Source organism: Eurytemora carolleeae, unplaced genomic scaffold (genome assembly GCF_000591075.1).
Source record: "Eurytemora carolleeae unplaced genomic scaffold, Eaff_2.0 scaffold266, whole genome shotgun sequence".
Classification (NCBI taxonomy): domain Eukaryota; kingdom Metazoa; phylum Arthropoda; class Copepoda; order Calanoida; family Temoridae; genus Eurytemora; species Eurytemora carolleeae.
Window position 1 is genome coordinate 161,120 of NW_019396291.1, and position 25,443 is coordinate 186,562.

At 32.7% G+C, this 25,443-nt stretch overlaps 2 protein-coding genes across 3 annotated transcripts; one reads left to right on the forward strand and one right to left on the reverse strand.

Moving 5' to 3' along the window:
• Positions 1 to 888: 888 nt before the first annotated feature.
• Positions 889 to 24,678, reverse strand: LOC111700269 (interaptin). 2 transcript variants are annotated; one of them, XM_023471145.1, is made up of 21 exons: positions 24,570 to 24,678; positions 23,248 to 23,354; positions 22,597 to 22,664; positions 17,986 to 18,064; positions 17,154 to 17,190; positions 17,023 to 17,090; positions 15,813 to 15,918; positions 15,442 to 15,517; positions 14,715 to 14,800; positions 12,742 to 12,831; positions 11,231 to 11,275; positions 10,319 to 10,432; positions 9,645 to 9,726; positions 8,065 to 8,120; positions 7,532 to 7,635; positions 6,942 to 6,999; positions 5,838 to 5,960; positions 4,812 to 4,940; positions 3,741 to 3,845; positions 2,256 to 2,330; positions 889 to 1,362 (listed from the first exon to the last, which is right to left on the reverse strand). In XM_023471145.1, exons 1-21 carry the CDS (start codon positions 24,636 to 24,638, stop codon positions 1,291 to 1,293), a joined length of 1,749 nt encoding a protein of 582 aa, XP_023326913.1. In that variant the 5' UTR covers positions 24,639 to 24,678; the 3' UTR covers positions 889 to 1,290. The 2 variants fall into 2 exon arrangements, with proteins under 2 accessions (XP_023326913.1, XP_023326914.1); XM_023471146.1 differs by lacking the exons at positions 889 to 1,362; positions 2,256 to 2,330 and adding an exon at positions 3,150 to 3,194.
• On the forward strand, positions 18,868 to 21,510 carry LOC111700270 (uncharacterized). The gene is made up of 2 exons (XM_023471147.1): positions 18,868 to 18,964; positions 20,245 to 21,510. The coding sequence occupies exons 1-2, from the start codon at positions 18,893 to 18,895 to the stop codon at positions 21,319 to 21,321; spliced, it is 1,149 nt and encodes a 382-aa protein (XP_023326915.1). The 5' UTR covers positions 18,868 to 18,892; the 3' UTR covers positions 21,322 to 21,510.
• Positions 24,679 to 25,443: the final 765 nt, after the last annotated feature.

Sequence of the window (25,443 nt, forward strand, 5' to 3'; positions counted from 1 at the left end):
ATCTGTGGCAGGGTGAGATCAGAGGGATTTTTATGTAGAGATAAATTAAAATCTGTAATATTGCATAGCAGGACTGTGTTTGATGCCAAAAATTGTAAGGTCGTCTTTATAGTCTTATTCAATTTCTAGCCATGTATTTATGTTTATAAAGAGCAGTGTTCTCGTTTTGTTTGTATATTCGAGTATAACTCATAAACCCTTTGACCTTAAATTTTGACTAGAAAACTCGGTAGAACCACAAGAATTTTCTTAGTTTGGTTTAAATGTTCTAACTAAGTAGGTTGACTTTTACAGTGATAACTTAGCTTCCATGCAAAAATGGGGTTTCAAGCTAGAGTATACACAGTGATTCTCATACTTCACTTCTAAATATCGGTTAAAAATTCATTTTAAAAACTCCATTGCATCATTTTATCAATGGCCCACCCACGAGAACAAATTGCATGAAATCTTTAACACACGCGGGAAATCGCTGAATAAAATGCAGAATTATGACCATTAATTGGTCAAAGAAAACTTTGTATTAGATCATGTAGAAGTATTGACAAGTTCAGACGTTAAATGGAAGTAAGAAAAACAATTCAGATTCATGATTTTTATTGTTCACGAGAATTGCGAAAATAATATGAAAATAATGAAATCATTTTTTTAAACTAAAATAGTTTTATTATCTTATCAAATTATCAAATACAGTAATTAACTTTAATAAAATATTATAATTAAATCCTTTAACATTTTGCATTAAAGGTTTAAATCATTCACAAAGATTAAAGAGTTTACAATTAACAGTACGAAAAAAAATGTATAAAAATAAAAAATTTGACACATTTATCTAAATGCTTTATTTTTTTTTTTGCATATAATGGGTATTCAAAATAATTTCATCGGGGTTTGTTCATTCAAAAATAATTGTAGAAATAAAAATAAAATATAATCATTTTTTAAACGGCTTTATCATTTATTATCATTACGGAGGATTTTAGGGAATGATTTATTAAATTATGCATTTTTACATATTATGCAAAATGTTAAACATTTTTCCGTCCTAAATATCAATCTACAATTGCATATATTTAATTGCTAAAAACAAACCATGCCTTAATATGAAAATAGACATAAAAATAACTCTTGAAATCAGCGGCTAATGATATTAAAAATATTACATTAGACAAGGCCTCTCTCTTTCCTCTCTTCTAGAACATTCAAGGATCAGCTGGTTCAGACAACTGATTTTAGAGGATTTATGGGTTCCAGGTTTAGAGGATTTCTAAACCTGAAAATCTCCCAGATTTAGAGGACTCCACTTTCAATAATATTAACTGTTTGTCTAAGAACCCATGATGTAGGAGACTTCTGGACAGCCTAAATGTATGAAATAAAGGTCAATAGCCGATGGAGGTCAACTAATAGGATGGAGGTCAAACTATTGACCAAATTTTAAAGATAGAAGTGCGTATTCAAAATTGAGGTCAGTATTCAAGATGGGAGGTCAGTATTCAAAATGGAGGTCTCTATTCAAGATAGAAGCCTGTATTTAAGATAAAAGTTTGTATTCAAGATGGAGGTTTGTATTCAAGATGGAGGTTTGTATTCAAGATGGAGGTTTGTATTTAAGATGGAGGTTTGTATCTTAGATGGAGGTTTGTATTCAAGATGGAGGGTTGTATCTTTGATGGAGGTTTGTATTCAAGATGGAGGTTTGTATTCAAGATGGAGGTCTGTATTCAAGAGAGAGGTCAGTATTCAAGAAAGAGGTCAGTATTCAAGAAACAGATCAGTATTCAAGAAAGAGGTCAGTATTCAAGAGGAAGGTTAGTATTCAAGATGGAGGTTTGTTTTGAAGATGGAGGTTTGTTTTCAAGATATAGGTTTGTATTTTAATGGAGGTTTGTATGCAAGATGGTGGTTTGTATTCAAGATGGAGGTCTGTATTCAAGAAAGAGGTCAGTATTCAAGAAAGAGGTCAGTATTCAAGATGGAGGTTTGTATTCAAGATGGAGGTTTGTTTTCAAGATGGAGGTTTGTTTTCAAGATGGAAGTTTGTATTTAATATGGAGGTTTGTATTGAGATGGAGGTTTGTATTCAAGATGGAGGTCAGTATTCAAGATGGAGGTCAGTATTCAAGATGGAGGTCAGTATTCAAGATGGAGGTCAGTATTCAAGATGTAGGTCAGTATTCAAGATGGAGGTCAGTATTCAAGATAGTGGTCAGTATTCAAGATGGAGGTCAGTATTCAAGACTTTATGAACTTACCTTAATTCTAGAAACTTCTTGAAGTTGATCAAATCCCTCCACAACTTTACCAAAAACCAGGGTAAACCTGTACTCCTAAACATAAACCAGGTTAAACCTGTACTCCTTAACATAAACCAGGGTAAACCTGTACTCCTAAAACATAAACCAGGGTAAACCTGTACTCCTAAACATAAACCAGGGTAAACCTGTGCTCCTTAACATAAACCAGGTTAAACCTATACTCCTTAATATAAAACTGGGTGAACCTGTACTCCTAAACATAAACCAGGGTAAACCTGTACTCCTTAATATAAACCTGGGTAAACCTGTACTCCTAACATAAACCAGGGTAAACCTGTACTCCTAAACATAAACCAGGGTAAACCTGAACTCCTAAACATAAACCAGGGTAAACCTGTACTCCTTAACATAAACCAGGTTAAACCTGTACTCCGCTATATATAAACCTAGGTAAACCTGTGATCCTAAACATAAACCAGGGTAAACCTGTACTCATAAACATAAACCAGGGTAAACCTGTAATCCTAAATATAAACCAGGGTAAACCAGGGTAAACCTGTACTCCGCTATATATAAACCTAGGTAAACCTGTGCTCCTAAACATAAACCAGGGTAAACCTGAACTCCTAAACATAAACCAGGGTAAACCTGTACTCCTTAACATAAACCAGGGTAAACCTGAACTCCTAAACATAAACCAGGGTAAACCTGTACTCATAAATATAAACCAGGGTAAACCTGTAATCCTAAATATAAACCAGGGTAAACCAGGGTAAACCTGTACTCCTAAACATAAACCAGGGTAAACCTGTACTCCTAAACATAAACCAGGGTAAACTTGTACTCCTAAACATAAACCAGGGTAAACCTGTACTCCTAAACATAAACCAGGGTAAACCTGAACTCCTAAACATAAACCAGGGTAAACCTGTACTCCTAAACATAAACCAGGGTAAACCTGTACTCCTAAACATAAACAAGGTTAAACCTGTACTCCTAAACATAAAAATCTACCAATGAAAGCAGAAAAGTCCAAGAATTCTTTAATTGTTTAGTACTGGATCAAGGTAAATATATGTAAAGACGGGCGTGAAGCATAAAGAGGAAGGGGCCGGGTGCAGGGTCGCCAGGTGTCCCGGAAAATGGTCTCCAAGCCACCGTATTCGCAAATGAGTATGTTAAGACCTGGCGCTATCCTAAACATTTGAATAGATATTATAGAAGTAATAAATAAAGTTTTTAAAGGAAAATATTGAATCTTTAAATATTTATGCAGTTTTTTCTTGAATATCCAATAAAAAACATTGCATAACTATAAAAATATTGTATATGTTTACAAAATTTTGTTATACATTACTTCTTTTATATCTATTCTAAAATTTACATTTATTTAAAATACGCATCTGAGAATTCAGAGACTTGGAGACCTTTTTTCAGGGCTCATGAAGTCCCTGCACCCCCTCCCTAGCTTGAATAAAGTACCTTATATTCCAAATCTCCGACCCAGATCATAAACTGGGAACCAATCCTGCACCGACCATCCACAGTTCTCTCCAATCCCTTCATTCTTATAGCGCCCTTGTGATCCTTTAAACAAAATGATTTTTTAAACATATTAAATACATTTTTCTACTGAAAATGAACAAATCAATTGAAATTAAACAGGATTGGAAAAAATCTGGGGTTGAAAAAAGTAAAAAAAAAAACAGCCTTGTGGGTTTTATTGTTTTTTTGGGGCTTTTTTGGTTTTATAATTTAAAAGTAGTTAAAACCTACTTAAATATACTAAAAGCATACTAATTCATAATAATAAGTCTATTTAAGCAATAGGTGAACTTTATAGTTATGAGAAATAATATTGTTGTGAAAATAGGCAATAATCATATATAAATACTCTTCTAATAAAATAATATTACCTCCCTTCTTTTTAGGGGGAATACAGCAATTTTTTTATATTTAAAATTCAATGAATTCCAGACTACTTCTATTTTCTCACTTGGATACATATTTCTGATTGGGAGTGGGGCTACTCAAATTAATAGGTAGATAATTATATTCTCAAAAAGGAGACCACTGTTAAATACCGAAAAACTTCAGATCACTTACACATGGGAATGAAAACTCGTGAGAAAAGAATAAATGTGTCAGTTTTAGTGCTGTAAACTCACTAAAACTAAAAACAGTTGATAGTAGATCTTATTAGACGGAGTAAATCGGGGTTTTAGCTGGAGTTTATTACTTTTTACTGTTTTGTTAGATTAATACTGAAATATTCCGCAGTTCGTAATTTTTTTACTGTGGGATTGGGAAAATAATATTCTGGTTATAAAGATTACAGCATCACGATCAAATTTGAGCCATGTTACCATTTTGTGGGTACTACTCGTTGTCAACAAAAAAAGAGTAACTGTAAAATATTAGGTTCTTTAAATTAATCCTTAATTGACTAGAACTTTAAAATAAATATTAAAATATAAAATGTTATGTCGCATATACAGCTCGAGAGTTATTCCTCCAAATGATGGTGAGTTGAGTTAAAAGTGTAAAAGTTACCTTAAGCGGACATTGTTCAGCCATGAAATATTTATCTTCATAAGCAGAATGTCCTCCTGTTCCATCATCATTCTCGAAATCTCCACCAAGGATATGGTCGTTAGCTTTAGCACGGAATATTTTACTTCCCTGAAGTACGAAGAAAATGAGAAAATAAAATTAATAATAATTATTTACATCTTCTCTACAGGGAAGCTAAGGGAATTCTACTTTACGAAGGTTTCCCGAGGGAACCCGCGGTAATATAGAATGTTTAATTTCCCGAAAAAGTAGTTGTACACAATTTTATCGTCTTTTGAGATGAACATTTTTTCACGAAAACTTCACAGAGCGGGTGGTTATTTTACTTAATGTCCCAAGGGACGTTAAGTAACTTACCGTCCCTCTGTTGAAGGAATCATGGGTCTGTAATGTTGGTAAAAAGCCGATAAAATTTATAATCATTGTGGCGACAATTGGATGTTATTTTTAATCGACTCCATTTATTGATTGACATGTCTGATTCAAACCGTTACCCTGAAAAGCTTTGTCGAATGTCAATATCAATAATTTTCTTTTTGAAAATTTATTATTTTGAATTGTGGCTTCTCTTAATAATTTTAGTAACTTGAGCATTTCTGCTTCAGATACCATTGTCAGAATTAATAATTTTCCCAGATTAAAAACCGGTTAAAAGTTTTCAATTGTTGCTCAGATAATGGCTTAAAAGTTATGAATCGGGCACTCATCTCATTAAATACGGAGAAACTTCGAATATACGTTCACACTCCACACTCCACACTCCACTCCACACCCATTTTAAACAAAACTTACATTTCAATTAACTTAAAAATAATAATATAAATGATGAATACAAGTTATTGGGGGAAAAAGCTCGTAAAAAAATGAGTAAGGACAAATTCTGTTGTACATGATAGAAAACACAAAAAAATAAAAAATGAACAGTAAAACTAACTCAGGGAAACAAAAATAGGAGGATGAATGCGGAATGATAAAATTAATATCCCGTCATAATAATATACTAACCTTATATCCTCTACCGTCCGGCAAACCTTTGCAAAGACGGATAAAGTTATCCACCATCTTTGGCGCCATATCTGGGCGCATCTCGAAGACGACCCGGAACGGTGTCTCATTATCAACTTGAATCTGCGCAGACAAAGATTTAATTATGCGGCAAAGAAAATGGCAGAAAAAAGAAACATTTCACTCTTTATCCTAAGTCATGACATTTCTAAAATGCTGACTGCCTTTTTTGTGCCTTCAAAATGACCCGACCCAGAATCGAGATATTTCTGATTTCGTTTTGGATTAAACTATTTTAGTTTGATTTAATAAATTTAAATCTTAACTCCGGTAATTTTGAAAGCTTAGAAAAGACATTATTTAGGGGACTGGCATTTAGATAAATTTTATATAATTTTAAGATGTAATCATTAGAATGACAAATTAATGTTTTAAGCGGTTCTTCTAAATAATTTTCCCTAATGAAAAAGAAAGACGACATTGCAATTTTTATGACTTTAAATACAATCTAAAATGGTGCCCAGCCCCTTCAACATTTCCCTACTCTGTGATACGTATCTAAATTCTAAAACTTAAATTGAGAAGATAAACCCGGTTCTTGATTTAATCTGTAAAGTCGGGCTTTTAACCCTTCAGTTATCTATCAACATCAAGACAAGGATAATTCAGGTTTAACTTCAATCCTTCTTTGCACAGATTAACCCCCCCCCCCCCATTTATGAGTAAACTCTAGTTTAAAGAATATTACATGTTTGGCACTTTCAAACTACACATTTCTTGTTATTAACAAAAAGTAATAATTCATTAAAGAGATTTTGTTAAGCAGTGATTCTTTTTTTCATTCGATTATTATCCTTTCTTATTCGTAAACCTCCCAAATGTAGATGGGGTTGAGAAATAATGAAGACGACCTTTAGCCTATTTATGTTTTTAATTAGTCCAATAAACATGAGACACAACAATTGTGAAGTATGTTCAGATCATTTCACTTCAGAATTAATTTTCAATACACTATTAAAACTATTTACTTCTTAATAACATCAAATATAATTTAAATATTGCTGTAATGTCGTCTTCCTCTTCCACAAAATAATGCTATTATACCTTAAAATAGCAATGTGGTCGATTAGTTTGAGCAATAGTCTTCTCGGGAAAGGGAATCCTGTTTATCAAAATATTTTTCACTCTATCCCAATAAATAAATATGGAGACTTTAGACATAATTTCAGATGACCCACCGTTTTCAAAGTGGCATTTCTGATTCTTAAGATACCCTGCAAATCATTAGATAAATAGCTATGGGGAAGATATCGTCGTTATTCTATCTTGAAAGTTTAAAATTCTGGTGTTTGCTGAGTGAAGAATTGATTTAAAATAATAATTCATTTTTAGATAGAAAACCATGGATATCTCATTTATCCTTGATCAGACAAAGGTTTAAGGGTAGCGTTGTAAATCGGACACACCACTTTATTAATGAAGGATGACTTGAACAAATGAAAACAGTCCATTTGACAAAAAAAAGTTTAATTAAATATTTTTAATGTAAGTGGGGTGAGGTGGCCAGTGTGAAACACCAGTTCTCGTCAGATAACTGAAGTTAAGCACACTTGTCCGCAGCCAGTATTGAATTGGAATCCAGACTGGTGTGTCCTGGGGACAAAAACATATTTTTTGAATGAAAAATTGATTTCCTTTTAACAATAGGTTGTGGGTTGCCAGGCTTCTTTGCCATGTCAGAAAATGAAATTGGTGTTCGCTTCATTGTTTTCTCTTTCTCTTTATCCTTACCAACAACCTAAACAACAATAATAACAAGGAATTCAGAAAAATAATTTATTTTCTAACAGTGGGATTAATAAAATTTTAATACAAAACAATCCTGAATATTTCTTTTATTATTTCTTTCTCCATAAACAATTTCCCAAAATTTTCTTCTTCTTTGCTGAAGTACACACTTAAAATGTGTTTGATAGAATTCTTTTAATGTTTTAGTAGATAATTTTCCACTTGGATCGGATCTGTGGATCCGGCCCAATATACTGAAGGACCCTCGGAGCACAGTTTACAAAATGTGATTAGAAAATGTAAATTTTTGATAATTAAAAAAATCATATACTTTCCTCAAATTGTTATCTTTTCTAATTCTGCGATAAACATTTCATTTCGATTAAAGAAAAAATTTAAAGGCGCGGGTGGGGGAATTATTGAAGTTTAACTTTATTACCTTCCATTCCTTCTCTTCCTTGTCTGGTGGAGAACTAGACCTACTCGTATCTGTTCCTGGTCAACCAGATAATTCAAATATTACAAGTTTCAACAAATTGGCCAACATTTGTTAAGCTTTCCTTCTATTTTATGCTGGAACTTGATGAACCATTCAGAGATTATGCAGTTTTTTTATCGATCATTTGTAAAAAGTAAAGCGAATTTTTTTTTCCGGATCCAGGAAGCCAAAATGTTGCGGATCCATTAGATTCAGATCCTAAGCACTGTTTAGTGTCTATATACTATGTATATATATGTATATATGTTACACTTTTTTTGAGTTCCCAATGTAAGTTCTCATTGTACAGATGCTCTCTCAAAATTCTTTGCAAAGGGCGAATTTAAGTGCGAAAATATCACCACAACTTTTCATTTTAAATTATTCAGACGTTAGAAGTATCAGGTTGTCAAATGCAGTCTTAAAATCTAGAATAGAAGGACTGCTTAAATTGAAGATTGGAAAGCAAAGTTATAGTGAGTTAAAGTGAAGTTATAGTGAGTTAAAGTGATCATAATTTCGACCCCCCCCCCCACACACACAATGGGGGATCAAGGGGGGGGGGGTGTCAGCAATAATGAGTTTACACAAAAAACCTCATATATTTAAGTCAGGGCTTTGTAATATATTTATTAGAGAAATGTCTAAGTCGAATTTGTTTTAAAGTTTTAGAATTCAACGGAAAACCGGTCATTTCAGTGAAAACTTTTAAAATAGATATTTTATACACGAATTAGAGATGAAATAAGTGCATGGGAACCCTTGTAGCGCCCCCATATCTTTGATAAATGGTCGATAGCATCTATTTATATATCTAGATTATCATAAATCCATTGTAATTTCATGTAAAAAAAGATATAAAGTATATATATTTTTTACATCTCCTGTGTAACCTATGTACACTATGATACCTTGAATGTACGCAATATTGCGGGGTTACAGGATCCATTCATGGATAAATATATGAACGGGAAAAGTAATTATTAATTGAAATTATTATAAATCAATGCAAGCTACAATTGATAAAATGTTTGTATGTGGCGGAAGACGATTCAACCTGAAGCCGGATATTAGAACGCGGCAAGCTGCTCTAGGATTTCCTGCCACGTCACCTGATTTAAGATATATGATTTTCCAAAGTAAATTTATATCGTTTTTTAGTCAAGTTAATAAAGTAGTTATTTAAACTAGTTGTTGATCAAACTGAGCGTAGCTAAATTTGGTGACCCCGAGTCTTACGCTCCTATAATATGATTTTCCAAAGTAAATTTATATAGTTTTTTAGTCAAGTTAATAAAGTAGTTATTTAAACTAGTTGTTGATCAAACCGAGCGTAGCTAAATGTAAATAATAAGATATCAGAATACAATTAAATTGTCCATTTTCTCATTATGAAACACAAAGCATATCCATTTTAAAAGGAAGATTGTGACAAAAACGAGTCACCTAACCCTAAAATATCCCTAAAATATTCACTTGTGAACTCACCCCCCCCCCTTCCCCAACCATCTTGGTAGCATCTTGTTTTATTTGAACTATGCCTAGAGTTAATCCTTGAAATGATTTAATATAATCAATATACTCGCTGGGATCATCTAACGGTTGCGGTCCAATTATTCCGTCCTAAAACAAATATTCAAAATCTTCTTTATGAATCGATCATTGTTTTGCATATACTTCTGGGAATTTAATCTAAATATCTACATTATACAATCTAAATATCGATTTCGGATGTTTTAAAATGGAACCTAGAATTTTTAAATCTAAAATTTATAATTAAACAAAATGCTTTCCCTTCTTTATCTGGTTTTCATCATATATTCGGAAAAATAAATTATTTTCTCCAATCCACTGCCAAAAACCTCTAGAAGGACTGTAATTTCAAGCGACATTCCATTATTAGTGACATGTTTGATTACAACATTACCATTTTAAGCTTTGTCTGATAAAAATGAATGTCCATGTTTTTCTTTTTGAAAACTGTTTATTGTCAATTGCAGTTTCTCTGCAAAACTTACTTGCGCATTTCTTGCTTTTAGAGACAATTTATAAATTCTGTTCTTTAACACTTTTCAAGTCAGAAAATAGACGATATCTTCCACATTATTATCATGTTTAATTTTCACGAATAAGTGGAGGGTCACTTAAAACTACGACGACGCGACCATCCCAATAATATTCCAAAATATAGTTTTGTTTTGCTTTATAAACTTACCTCAATATAGGAGTTCTTGACGAGCTCTTTATAGCAGGCGTTGTGAGAAGCTATTTTATCAGTAAATATCTTTCCAAGCATATAAGTCGTCAAGTATACCAAGCTGGGGTCAACCTGAAGTAAATATAGGTCATGCATAACAAGCTGGGGCCAACATGAAGTATATATAGGTCAAGTACACCAAGCTGGGGTCAACCTGAAGTATATAAAAGTCAAGAATATTAAGCTGGGGTCTACCTAAAGTATACAGGCCAAGTATATCAAGCTGGAGTCAACCTGAAGTATATATTATATAGGTCAAGTATAGCAAACTGGGGTTAACCTGAAGGTAAAAGGCTTAAATCAGTGCAAGGTTCAAACTATGATCAATCTGTAGTGTCGAGGTCAATCTATGCTCAATCTGTGGTACAAGGCCGTCAAGCTAAGAAGGTCGACCTGTGTTTAAAAGGTCAAACCAAGGTCAATCTGAAGGGTTAAAAAAGCCAATTTTAAGTAACGAGGTCATGGTTGGGTCCATCTTTATGCAATCCCATGTCAAATAAAAATTTCAGTTAAGGGCCAGCCTCTCGTTTAGAGGTTAAGCTGGGTCAACACGTCATACAAAGTTTAAACTGGCTTACAGGTCAGACTGAGATCAACCACGTTGTCAGCGGTTTATTGTTCAGCTTGATTTAACCTGTAAATTAGAGGCCACGCTGAGGGTCAACATGTACGTAAAGGTTGTGCTTTTGTTTAAATAAAGAACAGAGGTCACGCAGGTTTCAGGTGCTGTGATTAACTTAGTGTTAGTGAAGCTCATTCTAGAGTTTACATGTCAAGGTCAAACAAAGGTCAGCCAGCCAACAGCCAAGTATATAGAACCGATGAACAATGGTAAATTCCAACTCATCTGACAGTTTTAACTAAACTTACCTCTAGACTGCTGCCTAACTTCATATATATCGTATCATTCTCAGCCTAATCCATAACCATACATATTTTCGAACTACGTACATGCTGTTTTAGCTTCATGTGAAATTGCGTTCTAAAATAATCTACAAATTGTTTTCAAAGTTGTAAAATCTGAACTTTCCAACAGTGCTTAGGATCCATTTAATTTTGATGCGGATCCGGATCCTGGATCCGCTTTTCAAAAAAATGGATCCGGATTCGGATCCGGATCCAGGTCATTAATCAAGAAAAATTTTATTTTAGTTCAAATATCTTTTCATACCTAAAAAAAATATTAAACATTTTAACATTTTTTTACACTATTTTTCTACTAGTTTGCACAAAATGATAATGATTTTTTTACTTTATTGGATGAAAAAAAAAACAGGTCTAATTCATATTAGCTTTTAGTAGAACCTCCGCGTTTGGAATATCTGCCTTCAGGCAACTCCTTAGGTCTGATTTGAATATCTTCAGGGCAGAGAACAGTCTCTTTATACTGGGAACACAAGATGTTCCTTAGCATCTGTATCTTTTTAGCATATGTGCGCCCCCTCCCTTTTCCCCCTCACTCTTACACATCCTTACACCTTAATTTGTGAAGACTAAATTTGCTTAGTTGCAATGGGGAAAAGGGAGACTTCTCTCCCCCCCCTCCCTCTCTAGTTATTAAAGGGGGTGGGGGAGGGGTGCACGGTGGAGGTCTGAGTTAAGATTTGAGCAAGATAGAAACCTGAGACCCAGAGAATATTTTTAAAATCTGTTAAACAATTCAAAATATGATATTTTTAAGGAAAATTAACGGTGTTTTGCAACATTTTGAAAAATAAAATTGTGCTTGGATCCGGATCCGTGGATCCGCATTTTTTTGCGGATCCGGATCCGGATCCAGAGAGCCAAAATAATGCGGATCCAGCGGATCCGGATCCGGATCCTAAGCACTGCTTTCCAATAACAAAAAAAAAACAGGGGCGTTGTATCGATAATCAAACATAATAGGCTTTTAAAGATCTGAAAGCCATGATATCCCACTTTTCCCTGGCAAGGCTTATAATTACATGACCACTTGTGTTGACTAGATTTGGGGATCATTATTATCTGTTCTTTAAAAATACCGAGTTTTAAAGAGACCGTTCACTTATTTGGGTAAACTAAACAGCCTATTCGCTGTTGATTAGTATTAGTCTTACTTTTCAAAGCCAACTGTGGCCGGAGAAAAAGCCGATTTTTCGTTCTGAATTCGAGTGGAAAGGTATGGTACCCTACTTTTTACAATTACTGTTCAAAACATATCTCTCTCTCCCCCCTGCCCCGCCTCCCTTTTTGAAAATCATTTTCTGTGGATATTAGGCATTATGTGGTCTATTCGCTGAATTAGGAAAAATATTTGATTTTAAGGCGAAGTTCAAAACATTTTAGATAAAAAGTATAAACTTGTAAAAATGAAAAACCCTGATGGTTTAGACCAAGAATCAAGATAAATGCATGATTTCCTTAAGATTGTTAAGAAGATTATCAGTTCTCTCAAAATTGATTTTAACTGTGCTGTTTCTTACACCAGTCTCTAACTCCTGGTTTTCAACCTGAAATCAAAAGATATAAAAAACTTTAAAATGGGAGGGAAGGACAATATCGGTTGAATGAAAGAAGTGGGATAAAATGTTAAAATAAAATTATGGAGAAAAAAATTAGAAAAAAGACTAAGAAAGAGATATTATGAAAAATACAAAAAGCTTTGCATTAGATTTCTTTCTAATTTATGTAAAAATGACCTCAACACAGTTCTTGGCAGAAATTTATTTCCTATTGCAAATGATTGTTCTGTAAATCCTTCGGATCTTAGTAAAATCTTAGTTAAGAAACAAATGAAATATTTTGATGTCCCATTGGAATATGAATGGTAAGTTCCGGTTTTACAAGAACTTTTGAAAATAATTTATATGTTGAAGGATTCGATGATTACGCAATAACTGAAATGATAAATATGTTATGTAGTGAGTAAAAATCAATGTTTTCTATTTGTGCATAATTTTGCATATTTTTTCTCTCTTCTTTTGGAAACCTGTATTTTCAAAAAAAATTTATTTAAACAAATTTAAACTACACCATTTATATATGTATTTATATCTTTGTGTGTGAATAAATCTTTATAATATAATAAAATAAAACAAAAAAAATCACTGACAACAGTGAGGGGTGTGAAAGGGGGGGGGGTGGAGCAAATTATTTGGATTATTACACTTCGATTTTGTTAAAGATAATCACGAGGCTTATATTTTTCCGAATTGTCTTGAAGCTTAATGTTAAATTTTTTTGTGTGGAAAATAGTGAAAAATCAATGTTTTTTGTATCAAGAACATGATTGCCTAAGGTATTCTAATTAGTAATTTTGGTTTGTTTAACTTTACTTTATCTTAATGAACAGGGTTCTTTAAACATTACTTCAAATGAATAAACAAAGGTTCGCCCCCCATCAAAAATTTTTTTTTTTGAGTCAAAGCTTAAAAGCAGTTTTTGTGATCCATTTATTTAATTTTGATGCGGATCCTGGATTTGTTGCAAAACTAAAATCCGGATCCAGTACAGTGTACACGAATATGAATCCGGATCCAGTACAGTGTACACGAATATGAATCCGAATCTAGTACAGTGTACACGAGTATGAATCCGGATCTAGTACAGTGTAAACGAATATGAATCGGGATCCAGTACAGTGTACACGAATATGAATCCGGATCTAGTACAGTGTACACGAATATGAATCCGGATCCAGTACAGTGTACACGAATATGAATCCGGATCTAGTACAGTGTACACGAATATGAATCCGGATCCAGTACACTGTAAACGAATATGAATCCGGATCTAGTACAGTGTACACGAATATGAATCCGGATCTAGTAATATGAATCCGGATCCAGTACAGTGTACACGAATATGAATCCGTACCCAGTCCAGTGTCCACGAATATGAATCCGAATCTAGTACAGTGTACACGAATATGAATCCGGATCCAGTACAGTGTACACGAATATGAATCCGGACCCAGCCAGTGTCCACGAATATGAATCCGAATCTAGTACAGTGTACACAAATATGAATCCGGATCCAGTACAGTGTACACAAATATGAATCCGGACCAAGTCCAGTGTACACATAAATGAATCCGGATCTAGTACAGTGTACACGAATATGAATCCGGATAAAGTACAGTGTACACGAAAATGAAGTTTGTCAATTTCTCTTGCCAAAAAAAGTCCAAAATGTGGAAACCTGAATTAATATTCAATGAGGTTTCAATGGTATTAGTTGACACAAAAATTGTTTGCTTTAAGATAAATATGTTTTATTTTTCAATTTTTCGGTATTTGCTTTGTCACCTGGAATTCCGCGGAATTGCATAGTTTTACTAATCCGGGGATTTTATCCATTATAAATCCAATGGATCCGGATAATGTTTGTTTACCTTTTCAATCTCCTGATTAAGTTTAGTGCTGATAAATAAACAATCTTCATTCATCTTCTTTAGTGCAGTGTAGTCCATTAGATTTACTAAATAATTGTTTTTTTTTTTAGTTAAATGGACAGTCGACTGAGTGTGATCCATTATTTAAAAAGTGAATGTCCGATTCACAACGGCACCTATTAACCCTTTACCTGACACACAATGAGCAAGTTATCAATTTTTTAATACAATATATTTAGTTTTGGTCATATTTCAAGATAGAAAAACAGTGAACACTTCTTAAAAATTAAAAAAAATAAAGGTTGTAAATGAGTGGATTAGTAGGGGGAGGGTAATTTCGTAGATTTGGGCAAAAAACTGAAAAGTTGGACATCAACTAGCTCTATACTCGATACTCTAAACTAATCTTTTCCCCAGACAGTGAAAAAACAATAATATACAGTGATTACCAGAAAACAACGGAATAGAAAGGTGACATTTTAATGTTGTTACAAAGTAAATATTTTTACTAGTAACAATTTTAGTGAAAAGGGTCTATTTAAACTTTACATTTACTATGTCTAATATTCATTGAACTAGTTAAAGTCATAACTTGAGTTTAAAAGTCGTCTTCCTATTTCAGAGTTTTCTGGTTTTCACTGTATAATCAATTCTAATAAACTAAGAAAGATTTTAAATGGAGAGTTGGGGGGTGAAGAAAATAAGAAAATATATTCTCCTGACTTACTTGTATTTAGTTGGTTAACGATATTATTCAGTTTCTCCTGAAAACTGTTTAGCTGCTTGCTTTCTATTACAAGAGCCTTAAATAAACTAATTTATTTTCTTTCTCAAGCAATCTATTTGCAGAAAATTTTCAAGGTCAATGTCTGTTTATTTGTTTGCATCAAATACACGTCAAAACGGCTGAACCAATTGAGGCTACATTTTACGTCTGACTCAGGCCTCATGTGACCAAAGAAAAGGTGGTTGGGCGGTCAAGATTAAATAAGGTCCAAACCAATTTTTTTGTATTGAAACCCCCAGTAAAATCCAAATTTTTTCTTATTTTATGTATGACGGGAACAAAAGTTAAAGTATTTTTATAAAAAAGGTCACCTTTTGCTCCTCTTGAAGTCTTGTCTTGAAATCATCCAAAGCTTTAATCGATTCACCAACTGTTTTCTCTCGTTTAGCGCGGAGGTCAAGAGAGCTCTTGATTTTACTAAAATATATCTAAAAGTACCCAGAAAAAACACTCTTACTCTTATAAACTGCATACTACATAGTTTAAACAAAACGACGTCTTTATCATGTGACGAGTATAATGCACTCACATTGGTAGGAGTTCTTGTGACGTAATACGGACTCATAAATAATATCATCAATTATATCTATTAAAAATTAAATTATAAAATAATAATTAGAGAAAACCTAAGTTACAAAATAGCTTCCTCTGGAATATCTTCGTATTCAGATTGGTTGCGTATTTGCTGACTATGATCTGTTTAACCCTACAGTTTCTATACAAAATTGTATATTATGAATTTTCGTTTAAATTTGACGCAGTTTTATATCCATTTCTCGAGACAGGAACATCAGATAGAACTTTCATGGGTCGCGATTAAGTGCTAAAGTGATTATCTTTCAGCCTATACCCCTTTAATTTTTCCTTTACAGTCCCTTTAAAGAGGCCGTAAGTGTAATTTCAAGTGACCCTCCAGGCAAAGATGGCAATTCCCGATTAACAACGGTACCCTTGAAACCTTCATTTTATCAATAATGTATGTAATAGTGCTGTCTTGAAAGTTTTTAACGTGTTTAATTCTGATATTTTCTATATGTTTTCCTGCAGTAGAAATGCCCAAGTCACTACGTAAAAATCCTCAATTGAATATAATCAGTTTACATGGATATCTAACTTAAACTTGATCAGGCAAAGCCTTTAGGGGTACCATTGTGAATTGGGCAAAACCATCTTTGCATGGAAGGTCACTAGAAATTACGCTTTTAGTTCCTTTGAGACAAAAAAGCTTGTACAGTCCAACAAATTTTAACCTCATTTTAGATTTATCACAACCTTGTCACATTTTGGTTAATAATTTTAAACTTGACTTGTTACTAGATAATGAACGGACTACGTCACTAATCTTTAAGCTTTATATTCATGTTTAAAATGCGAGGTTTTTCAGCCATTTTCCAGAATAGGACAGGAAAACTGTAAAATCAAAAATAATGGAAGAATTTTTACACAAGGTTACACAATCTTTTTATTACATGTGCCATATAAGAAAGTAAGCTTCTTTAGAATTAGAAAAACTTGTAATACCTTAGGTTACGGTCTACAAGCTGGCGAATTTTGGATACGTTGGCTTTCTGTGTATTCACAACCATTGTCTGCACACACAAATACATTATAAATAAGGTCATAAAAGCAGTCTTAAACAAATGTACACATTCCTTAACACCCTCTACGTGATCATTATTGACTCCATTCCTAAACAAAAATAAGTTATTAAATCCACAAGTCTTTTAAGTAATTTAAGTAATTTAGAATTAGTTGGTTTAAGAATAATTAAAAATGCATATTTAATGATTAAGCAGTTTAGAGACATAACTCCTCTGAAAAAATCATTTCCACAATACACAGAGAAATGATGTATTTAGGAATTCAAAATGTCCCCTTAGTGTCAAATTTTTATCGGCAACATATTTAAATTTGGTCGGCGTTCATATCAATACAATAAAGACGACTTTTACAATTAAGTTTTGATTTCTAACAAGATTTTTCCAATTACAACTTGACAAGTAATTGACAACTTCATGTATAAGTGTATCCATCATGTTTGAAAGCTTGGAATAAATAAAAAAAAATAAAAATAAAAAGTCCTCTTTATTGTATATTAATATATATACAAAGACCATTTTTTATTCTAATTTTAACGGCAACCATTTAATTTTTTTCTTATATTGAGCACATTTTGAAAAACACAACATTAACCCCTGAAAACAGTGGAATTTTAGACTCAAGTTATGATCTTAGTCTCATGAACATAAAACACAGTAATTGGGCAGTGAACACAGACACCTTTTGCGTTACAAGTCGATTTTAAGCTAATTGTAAAATTATTGCCATTATAACAACATCAAATATAAATAATTTTTAAATTAAATGTCTTAAGAATCCAAAGTTTTATGGGTAACACAAAAAGGCCCCAAACCTAGAATGCCCAGGAATAAATAACTTTTTTCTTTCTTAAAATCATTCTGATTTGAATCTATAATTTCATACTCAGGATCAGGTGCAGATTGTGAAAGAGAATCATTATCTTCCTCATCACTGTCACTGTAATACACCTCCTCTCCAGTACCTAGACAATCAATCAATGAGTCAGTCAATCAATCATTCAATGAGTCAGCCAATCAGTCAGCCTGTAGTAAATGCCCTACACTAAAGGAGTCTCTCAGACCCGTATCAATCCAGGTACAACTCTCGTTGGTCTAAGAGGCATAAGAGCTAATCAGCTAAACAACTCTTTACTATCAATGTCAAACACAGACACAAGCTTGTAAACTATCAATGCCAAACACGGCATGATCTTGAGCTATTCAACCAAACCAATCAACTCATCAACCATATAAATATAAATATGATATAAAAGAAAACCATTTTTCATTTTCGCAAATTCCTCACATCAAGGACTCAAGATTTAAGATTTTAGCTTTTATACTTTTTTTACTTTTTTTATTCTAGCGGTTTTAGTAACAAATTAAAATAAATAAATAAANTAGTTTAGTAGATATTACCTTGCAAAGAAATTAGTTTACTTTGGGTGTAAGCAAACACGATGATTAAAATGTGTTTATTGATTCTCTACACAGAGCACATTCTAATGCCCACTACGGTATTTTGGTTATTATTAATTTTTCAAATTCAAAATTTTTTTCACAATTGTTTTTATATTTTAATTTACTTAAATTATAGCTAATATGATAAGAAGCCGGTATCTTGGGTCTCAAATTAGTTACAGATGAAATTACATATTTGGATTTTTTCCTTTTTTGATGATTTCACTTTCTCAAGAAAATAATTCGACATTAGGTATTTTTCAACACTATGAAAATGCACAAGAAAGAAAGCTGAGCAAACATATAATAAAATTCAATAAGAATAAAAACAGTTATGAAAAAGTTTGAGAATGGAAACATTGTTGCGAACCGGAAAGTTTATTATCATACTTCTACTATCTGGCTACTTCTCTTATTTTCAGGTAATATGTGGGTCATTGGCGTATACAGGGGGTGGGGGTTAATAGGGCTTGACCCACCCCTCTTTGGAGGAGTGAAATCTATGGCTACCAGGGTGTTTAAGCTCCAAAGGCTTCCACCCTTCATGGAAAAAAATTAAGCTCCCCCCGTAGAAAATTCCTGAACAAGACTCTGCCAGGGGTATATTTTTTTTGTAGAAAATCCGTTACCCTCCACCCCCTAAAAGACATATTTTTACAAATATTTAATGATTCTAATAAGAGCATTATGCAACTAAAGTCAATTTAATGATTCTGATAAGAGCATAATGCATCAAAAGTTAAAGAAACAGATGAATAAATATGATAATTTATTTTTAGTGATGAAAGTTTATTTTTTTAAAGTCTGTTCCCAAGCACGACATTTGGTCACAGTTGTATTCTTTTATATATTCTCTTCGTAAATTGTAACAATATGCTCTAAAAAACAGACTTTCTTTGAATGTGAAAAATTGACAAACTTTTTTGAACTCAGGAATTATACAGTGTAAAAGCATATTGCTAAAATCAAAAAGAATCCTTTGTGCCAGTGTTTCGGATCCGGATCCGGTCGGATCCGTATCATTTGGTCGGATCTGGATCCGGATCCGTATCAGGAAACGTTGATATGGATCCGGGTAGCGCCAAAAATTAACCAAAACCATGGAATAAATAAATCAAAATGGTTCGTAAATGTATTATTTACATGACGAAAATTTGGACGCCCTTCTCCTGCTCAAGGCTAACAGCGACTATCTCTTCAAGAAGTGATTGATCGGCCTGTCCAAAGGATTACTCCAAAAAGTCTATATTTTTTTTGTTACATTTTGGAATATATAATAAATATAGTTTATAAATTATAACCTTGCATAACATTTAATAGGGAAAATCCGATTCACAGAATCAAAAGTTACCCCGGATCCGGATCCGTATCAGAGTCAGGATCCGGATCCATCATTACGGATGCGGATCCGCGGATCCGGATCAAAATGATACGGATCCGAAACACTGCTTTGTGCATTGCATAATTTACACAACCACCCCTCTCAGCCAGTCACTTCCTTTTAGATACTTTCCAGTCTCATCAAATATCTATTAATGTTCGTTTCTGCCGTATTGCTGAATTGACACATTATTAAATTTTTTATCGATCTATGACATATTTATTGGATTTTTTTTCTCAACGTGAAACTTATTAGAACTATTAGAAAAGAAATCTGAAAAAGAGGTCCCGTTATGAACCCCATTAATTTCCAATTATTTAGGCTCCTCCAATGGTCACCAAGTATCTGAACAGAGACACAGTTACTGTTTCTAGATCTGAGAATAAACTTCAATCTGTCCCAGCTTTGACCTTCTGCATCAAAAATAATTTCAAAAACTTATCCGATGGCAGTTTAAATGGTGGATTCTCAGTTGTGTGTAATAGTTCATCAATTGAAGAGTTGGACCTCTGCTTTGATAGATATACCTATAATCATACAGAAACTGTTCAGAATGTTCTTCTTGGCAGCACAAAACCTGTATCCTTTCTAGATTCCAAATACTGGACTTCAAAGTTTCAGGCAAAACAAATGGGAAGATGTCATACATTACAAATACCAGAGTTACTAAGTGCGAATGCAGTTGAAAATAACATTATTGTTAGTTTAAATGCACAAACTGATCTGCTCTATGTCACACTGATTCATGATCCAAACTATTTCTTAATAGCATCAAATCCATTGACCTATAGCCGCATTCAACTTGTACACAGCAAACTACTCTCAACTAACAAGAATGGAACTGGGGAAACATTCTTTCTGAGTGTTCATCATCATAAATATCTAGAACATGATGCAGATGGAAATAAGAAATGTGATCCTGACCCAACCTTTGACTACATGACCTGTATTCAGAAATATGGAGCTCGTTCAGTCGGTTGTCATCCCCGCTGGGATAACATATTTGGTAATTACCCAAACTGCTCAACAATGGACCAGATCAGGCAACATGAGGAATTATATGAATTTTACTATAATGAGGACAAGAATACAATACAAGAGAAAACTGGATGTTTAATGCGCTGTGATTATTATGAGTATAGGTTAGTAGATGAAAGACAGAAATTCACTCATAAAGATCCAAACTCTTTCAAAATAAGCATAAATTTGGTGTCAAAAACTAATGAGAAATTAGACGAAGAACTCATGTATCCCTTCATTTCCTTTATGGGCGAATTTGGAGGATCTTTGGGATTATTTTTAGGAGCTTCATTCTTCAGTATTTGGGACTTTGTAGAGTACTTTGCCTTTAAGTTGAAGATTGCTGGGCACCCATCGACAAAACCAGATAATGCTTAGTGCTTGGCTTGGACTTCCAAGCTGATATATTGACGATGGTGTACTGTATGGCGCCCTGTTTGCATTTCAATTGGTTTAATGGTTATCTATGTTTTTCTTTGTCAAATGTTTGTTAGAAACTGATAAAAACGTAGTCTTGATAATACGACATTAATCCTTGCACTTCATGTAGTTAAAATAAATGCATATACCTTATAAATTTAATTACTAAACAATCATATTATAACCCTGAAGGCTGAATTTCAAATCTTAATAGCTGTACTCTAACCCTAGCCAGAAGGATGGTTTTTTGATAATTTGTTCATATTTCATAAAGGAGTGAATAAATACCCCGGTAAGGACGGGGCAGAGTGGTTTGTTGGACGTAATGAATCCTACCGTCGCTGTGCTTGATTCATACGTTTGGTTTTTATTTCTATTTTAATCTATAAAGTATTCGTTTTGTGTTCATTTGCGTTATATTTTCGATATCGTGAATTAAACCAGTAAAATGTAGATTTTGTAAAATTGAGCTTTACAGTACCTTACATCTTTAATTTACTGACTTGGTAACTTTTTGTTATCCATAACCTTTTTTCTCTGACCATTTTTTGGGGGGCAGGGGGGGGGGTACAATATGCCTAATCAAGTTTTAACATCAATCAGGAGGTTAGTAGTAAGAATTTAATCAATGCTCATCACCTACAGGGTTACCCCCACGAAGGATGACACTTCAACAACTGTACAGAATTTATACCATCTGTTTCCTTATATTTATGATTTTCTACAACTCTAAACTTCTTTCTTTCTTTGAGAAATTATTAATTAAGTCAATAAAAGACTTAAATAAAAACAAAAAATTTATTTTAACCTATGATCATCATATACTAAGAATTTCAGGTTGTCTTTAGAGATTCATTCTTTGTAGTAACCCTGTGGGTACTTTTGAAGTAACATTGTAAAAAGATTAGAAACGTTAATATTGCAACCTCAGTTAACATGATAAAAGAGAAACCTACAGGATAGCTTTGCAATATCTGTTTAGTGATTCCTCTGTTACATGTTTATGTTAATTCCTCTAAATTTATAATGAATTACTTAATTTACTCAATTTACTGAATTTACTCAATTTACTTAATTTACTCAATTTACTCAATTTACTTAATTTACTCAATTTACTCAATTTACTCAATTTACTCAATTTACTTAATTTACTCAATTTACTTAATTTACGTGCTAGTTCGAGGTTTAATTGCCAACACTCTGAAGACTTAGATATAAATAAGATTTGCTTACCAGAAGTTGCTCTGTTTCTGCCACCATTGCTGACACGATAGTATGGGTTGTCAGGGATTGCATTCACACTAAAATAAAGCCATGGGTATATTTTTCAATTATAATTTCTCACATTTTCTATTTTAATATTAGTGAAGCAAATCATTTGAAGGAGAGAAAAGAGGTTACCAATGTTGGGCTTTCTTAAATTGAATCAAGTTAAAATTTCAATAATATTTTTAGATGCCTATTTTTCTAAAAAAAAAAATACAAATAAGTACAACAGTGGATTGGGAATTATCTAATTAACTCAAAATATTTTTAAAAATAAAATAAATAATTCTCAGTTAATTATTAATCTTTAAAAATCTGTTTACCACTTTTCTCTGATTTTGGGCCATTTACAAGGCCTTCATTTGATCCACTCAAATATTAAAGACAATCAATAAAACATTTTACATTTATTGTAAATAGTTTAGAATAAATTAATTAAAAAAATACGAACATAAAGTAATTTAAAAAAGTGAAAATTAGAGAAAATGATGTACAGGATTTAATGAATAACAAGACAATATTGAATCAGTGAAAATTTCCCAAGAAAAGAAAAGGTTCATCTTAGTCTTCAAAGTTCAACCATGTATCAAAATTCATTAAACCTGGTCTTAGGTTTACCTTTTAGCTTGAGTTTCCTTCCCACAGCTTAAACAAGTGACAATACCATTATTTAGCATAAACTGACCCAGGCATTGGGCACAATAGGTATGGTAGCACGCTAAGATCTACACAAAAAAAAGATATTAAAAAATATTGCCCACCTTCTCAAGCACAGTGCAATTAAATAGTAATTTAGGTTGTTTGGCTTGACATTTTAGTTCTGTCCATTGTAACCTACGCTATGGTAATAGAAGATATGACACCAAAAATTAGAAATATCTGCGGAACCATTTTCAGAAAATCCATTTTCAAGAAATCTTGGAAATCAAGTGCATTCTCAGCCAAACACTTGCGACACTTTATAACAAAATTATCTTTTTATTTTAAAAGGTAGGGCGTATAAATGACTCTAGTACAGTGATAAGACATGTTGTGACAAAAAATCAAAGTCGTACTTGTTAACTGCCTAAATGCTGCCTTTTTTGTTTGATTTTATCTTATTTAGAATGTAGAAGAATCTCACTCAACTCCTCCATTTGAATATAAAAATGTTATCTAAAATATCATCCAAAAATACAGTTTTAAAAAATTCACAAGAATTTTTCTTAAAAATACATCTCAAATAGATTTTACTGCTGCAAAATCAGTTTCATGTTGATTTATAGTAATCACAGTAAATTAAAAGACCTTAAAATTACGCGTCACTTTTTCCTTATTTAAAAGTAAGTATTTAAAACCTAAAACTTGCATCAATAAATGTATCATTGTTTACATTTTGAAATTAATTTGTGATGGAAGACTTAAGTTTAGATCTCAAATTGTCATTTTTATGCATTTTTCCAATTAGTGCTTGTTTAATTTGTTCTTTAACTCAATTACTTTGAACATATTATTATTTGATAATTAGTTGCTAGTGCTACAGTCAAAACTTCAAGTAGAAATTATCCCATTGCCGCAGCGCTCAGCCCAAAAAATATATTTAACTAACCTAACCCAAAAACGTTGTGCATAAATATTAATAATTCCTTTCATATACACTTTTTGNCGTATTCTCAGGACTGAGCCGAAAACAATCGGATTGAATGTTTTCTCGAGAAATTTACTTTGGGAGCTTATTCAATACGATATAAAATTTAGAAATAAGATTTTTGGATCACCAATCACCACTTTTCTTACAGCAAAATTATTATTCATTTAATATTATTTTAGGGTTAGATTAAGTTAAAACAATTTCTGAGTCGAGCGCTGCGGCTAGGATAGGCTAGGGGGCCGAGCGTTACGGCCACAAGATCAATAATACAAAATTCGTTCTCAAAGAAATTTTTGAAATAGTATGTCACCTTAGGTATACGTTCTTTATTATTGAACCCCTCAAAACAGGATTTACAGTTCTCCACCTCCTCAGACATTTTATCTGAAAATATATAAATTTAATCTTATTTCGGCAACAATATAGCTTCCAACAATTTGCAAGTTACGACAACAATAGATTAAAATAACAGGTTAGCGCATGTCACAAAGAATGCCGCACGGTATTCTGAATTCAGGTAGTTGATTCAACGATTTCCAAAAATTCTACCAATTTAAAGAAAAACTGTCGTAAAGTTAATAAAACTACTCAGAAAATGTTAATTTAAGGATGATGATGTAAAAAATTGAAAACTTAATTTTTTTTACATATATCCTTGTATTACAGTAATAAACTTTATCTTATCTTTCTTAGAAAGGCAAACAAAAATAAATAAATTCAATTATTTGTATATTGCAAGTTTTACCCGCTAGAGTTCACTCTATTACAATGAGACATCTATCAGTAGATATTGCAGAAAGAAAGCTTTGGGAGGATTTGACATGAGTAATACGAAGAATAGCAGACGAAATTTCATCATTGACACTATTAGCCGTGACAACGGTAATAATACAAAGATGATGAAAACAAAGCAGAGATTATTTAAAGTTTAAGTGATTACATTCGTTTTATTTCGTCTAAATAAGGTAATTTTTGATGACCAAGAAAACATATAATTCAAAATTTAATGGTCTTAAAAATGGATCGGTAAATTTATAACCCCGAATGCTCTTTAGACCTCATCATCGTCCATCGATTAACATATAGGGCATAAAGGCATACAAGGCATTTAAAAAGAACTTTACTAAATACAGCTTATTTATAAAACCTCAATTTGACATTCACACACATTTTTGGCAATTGGT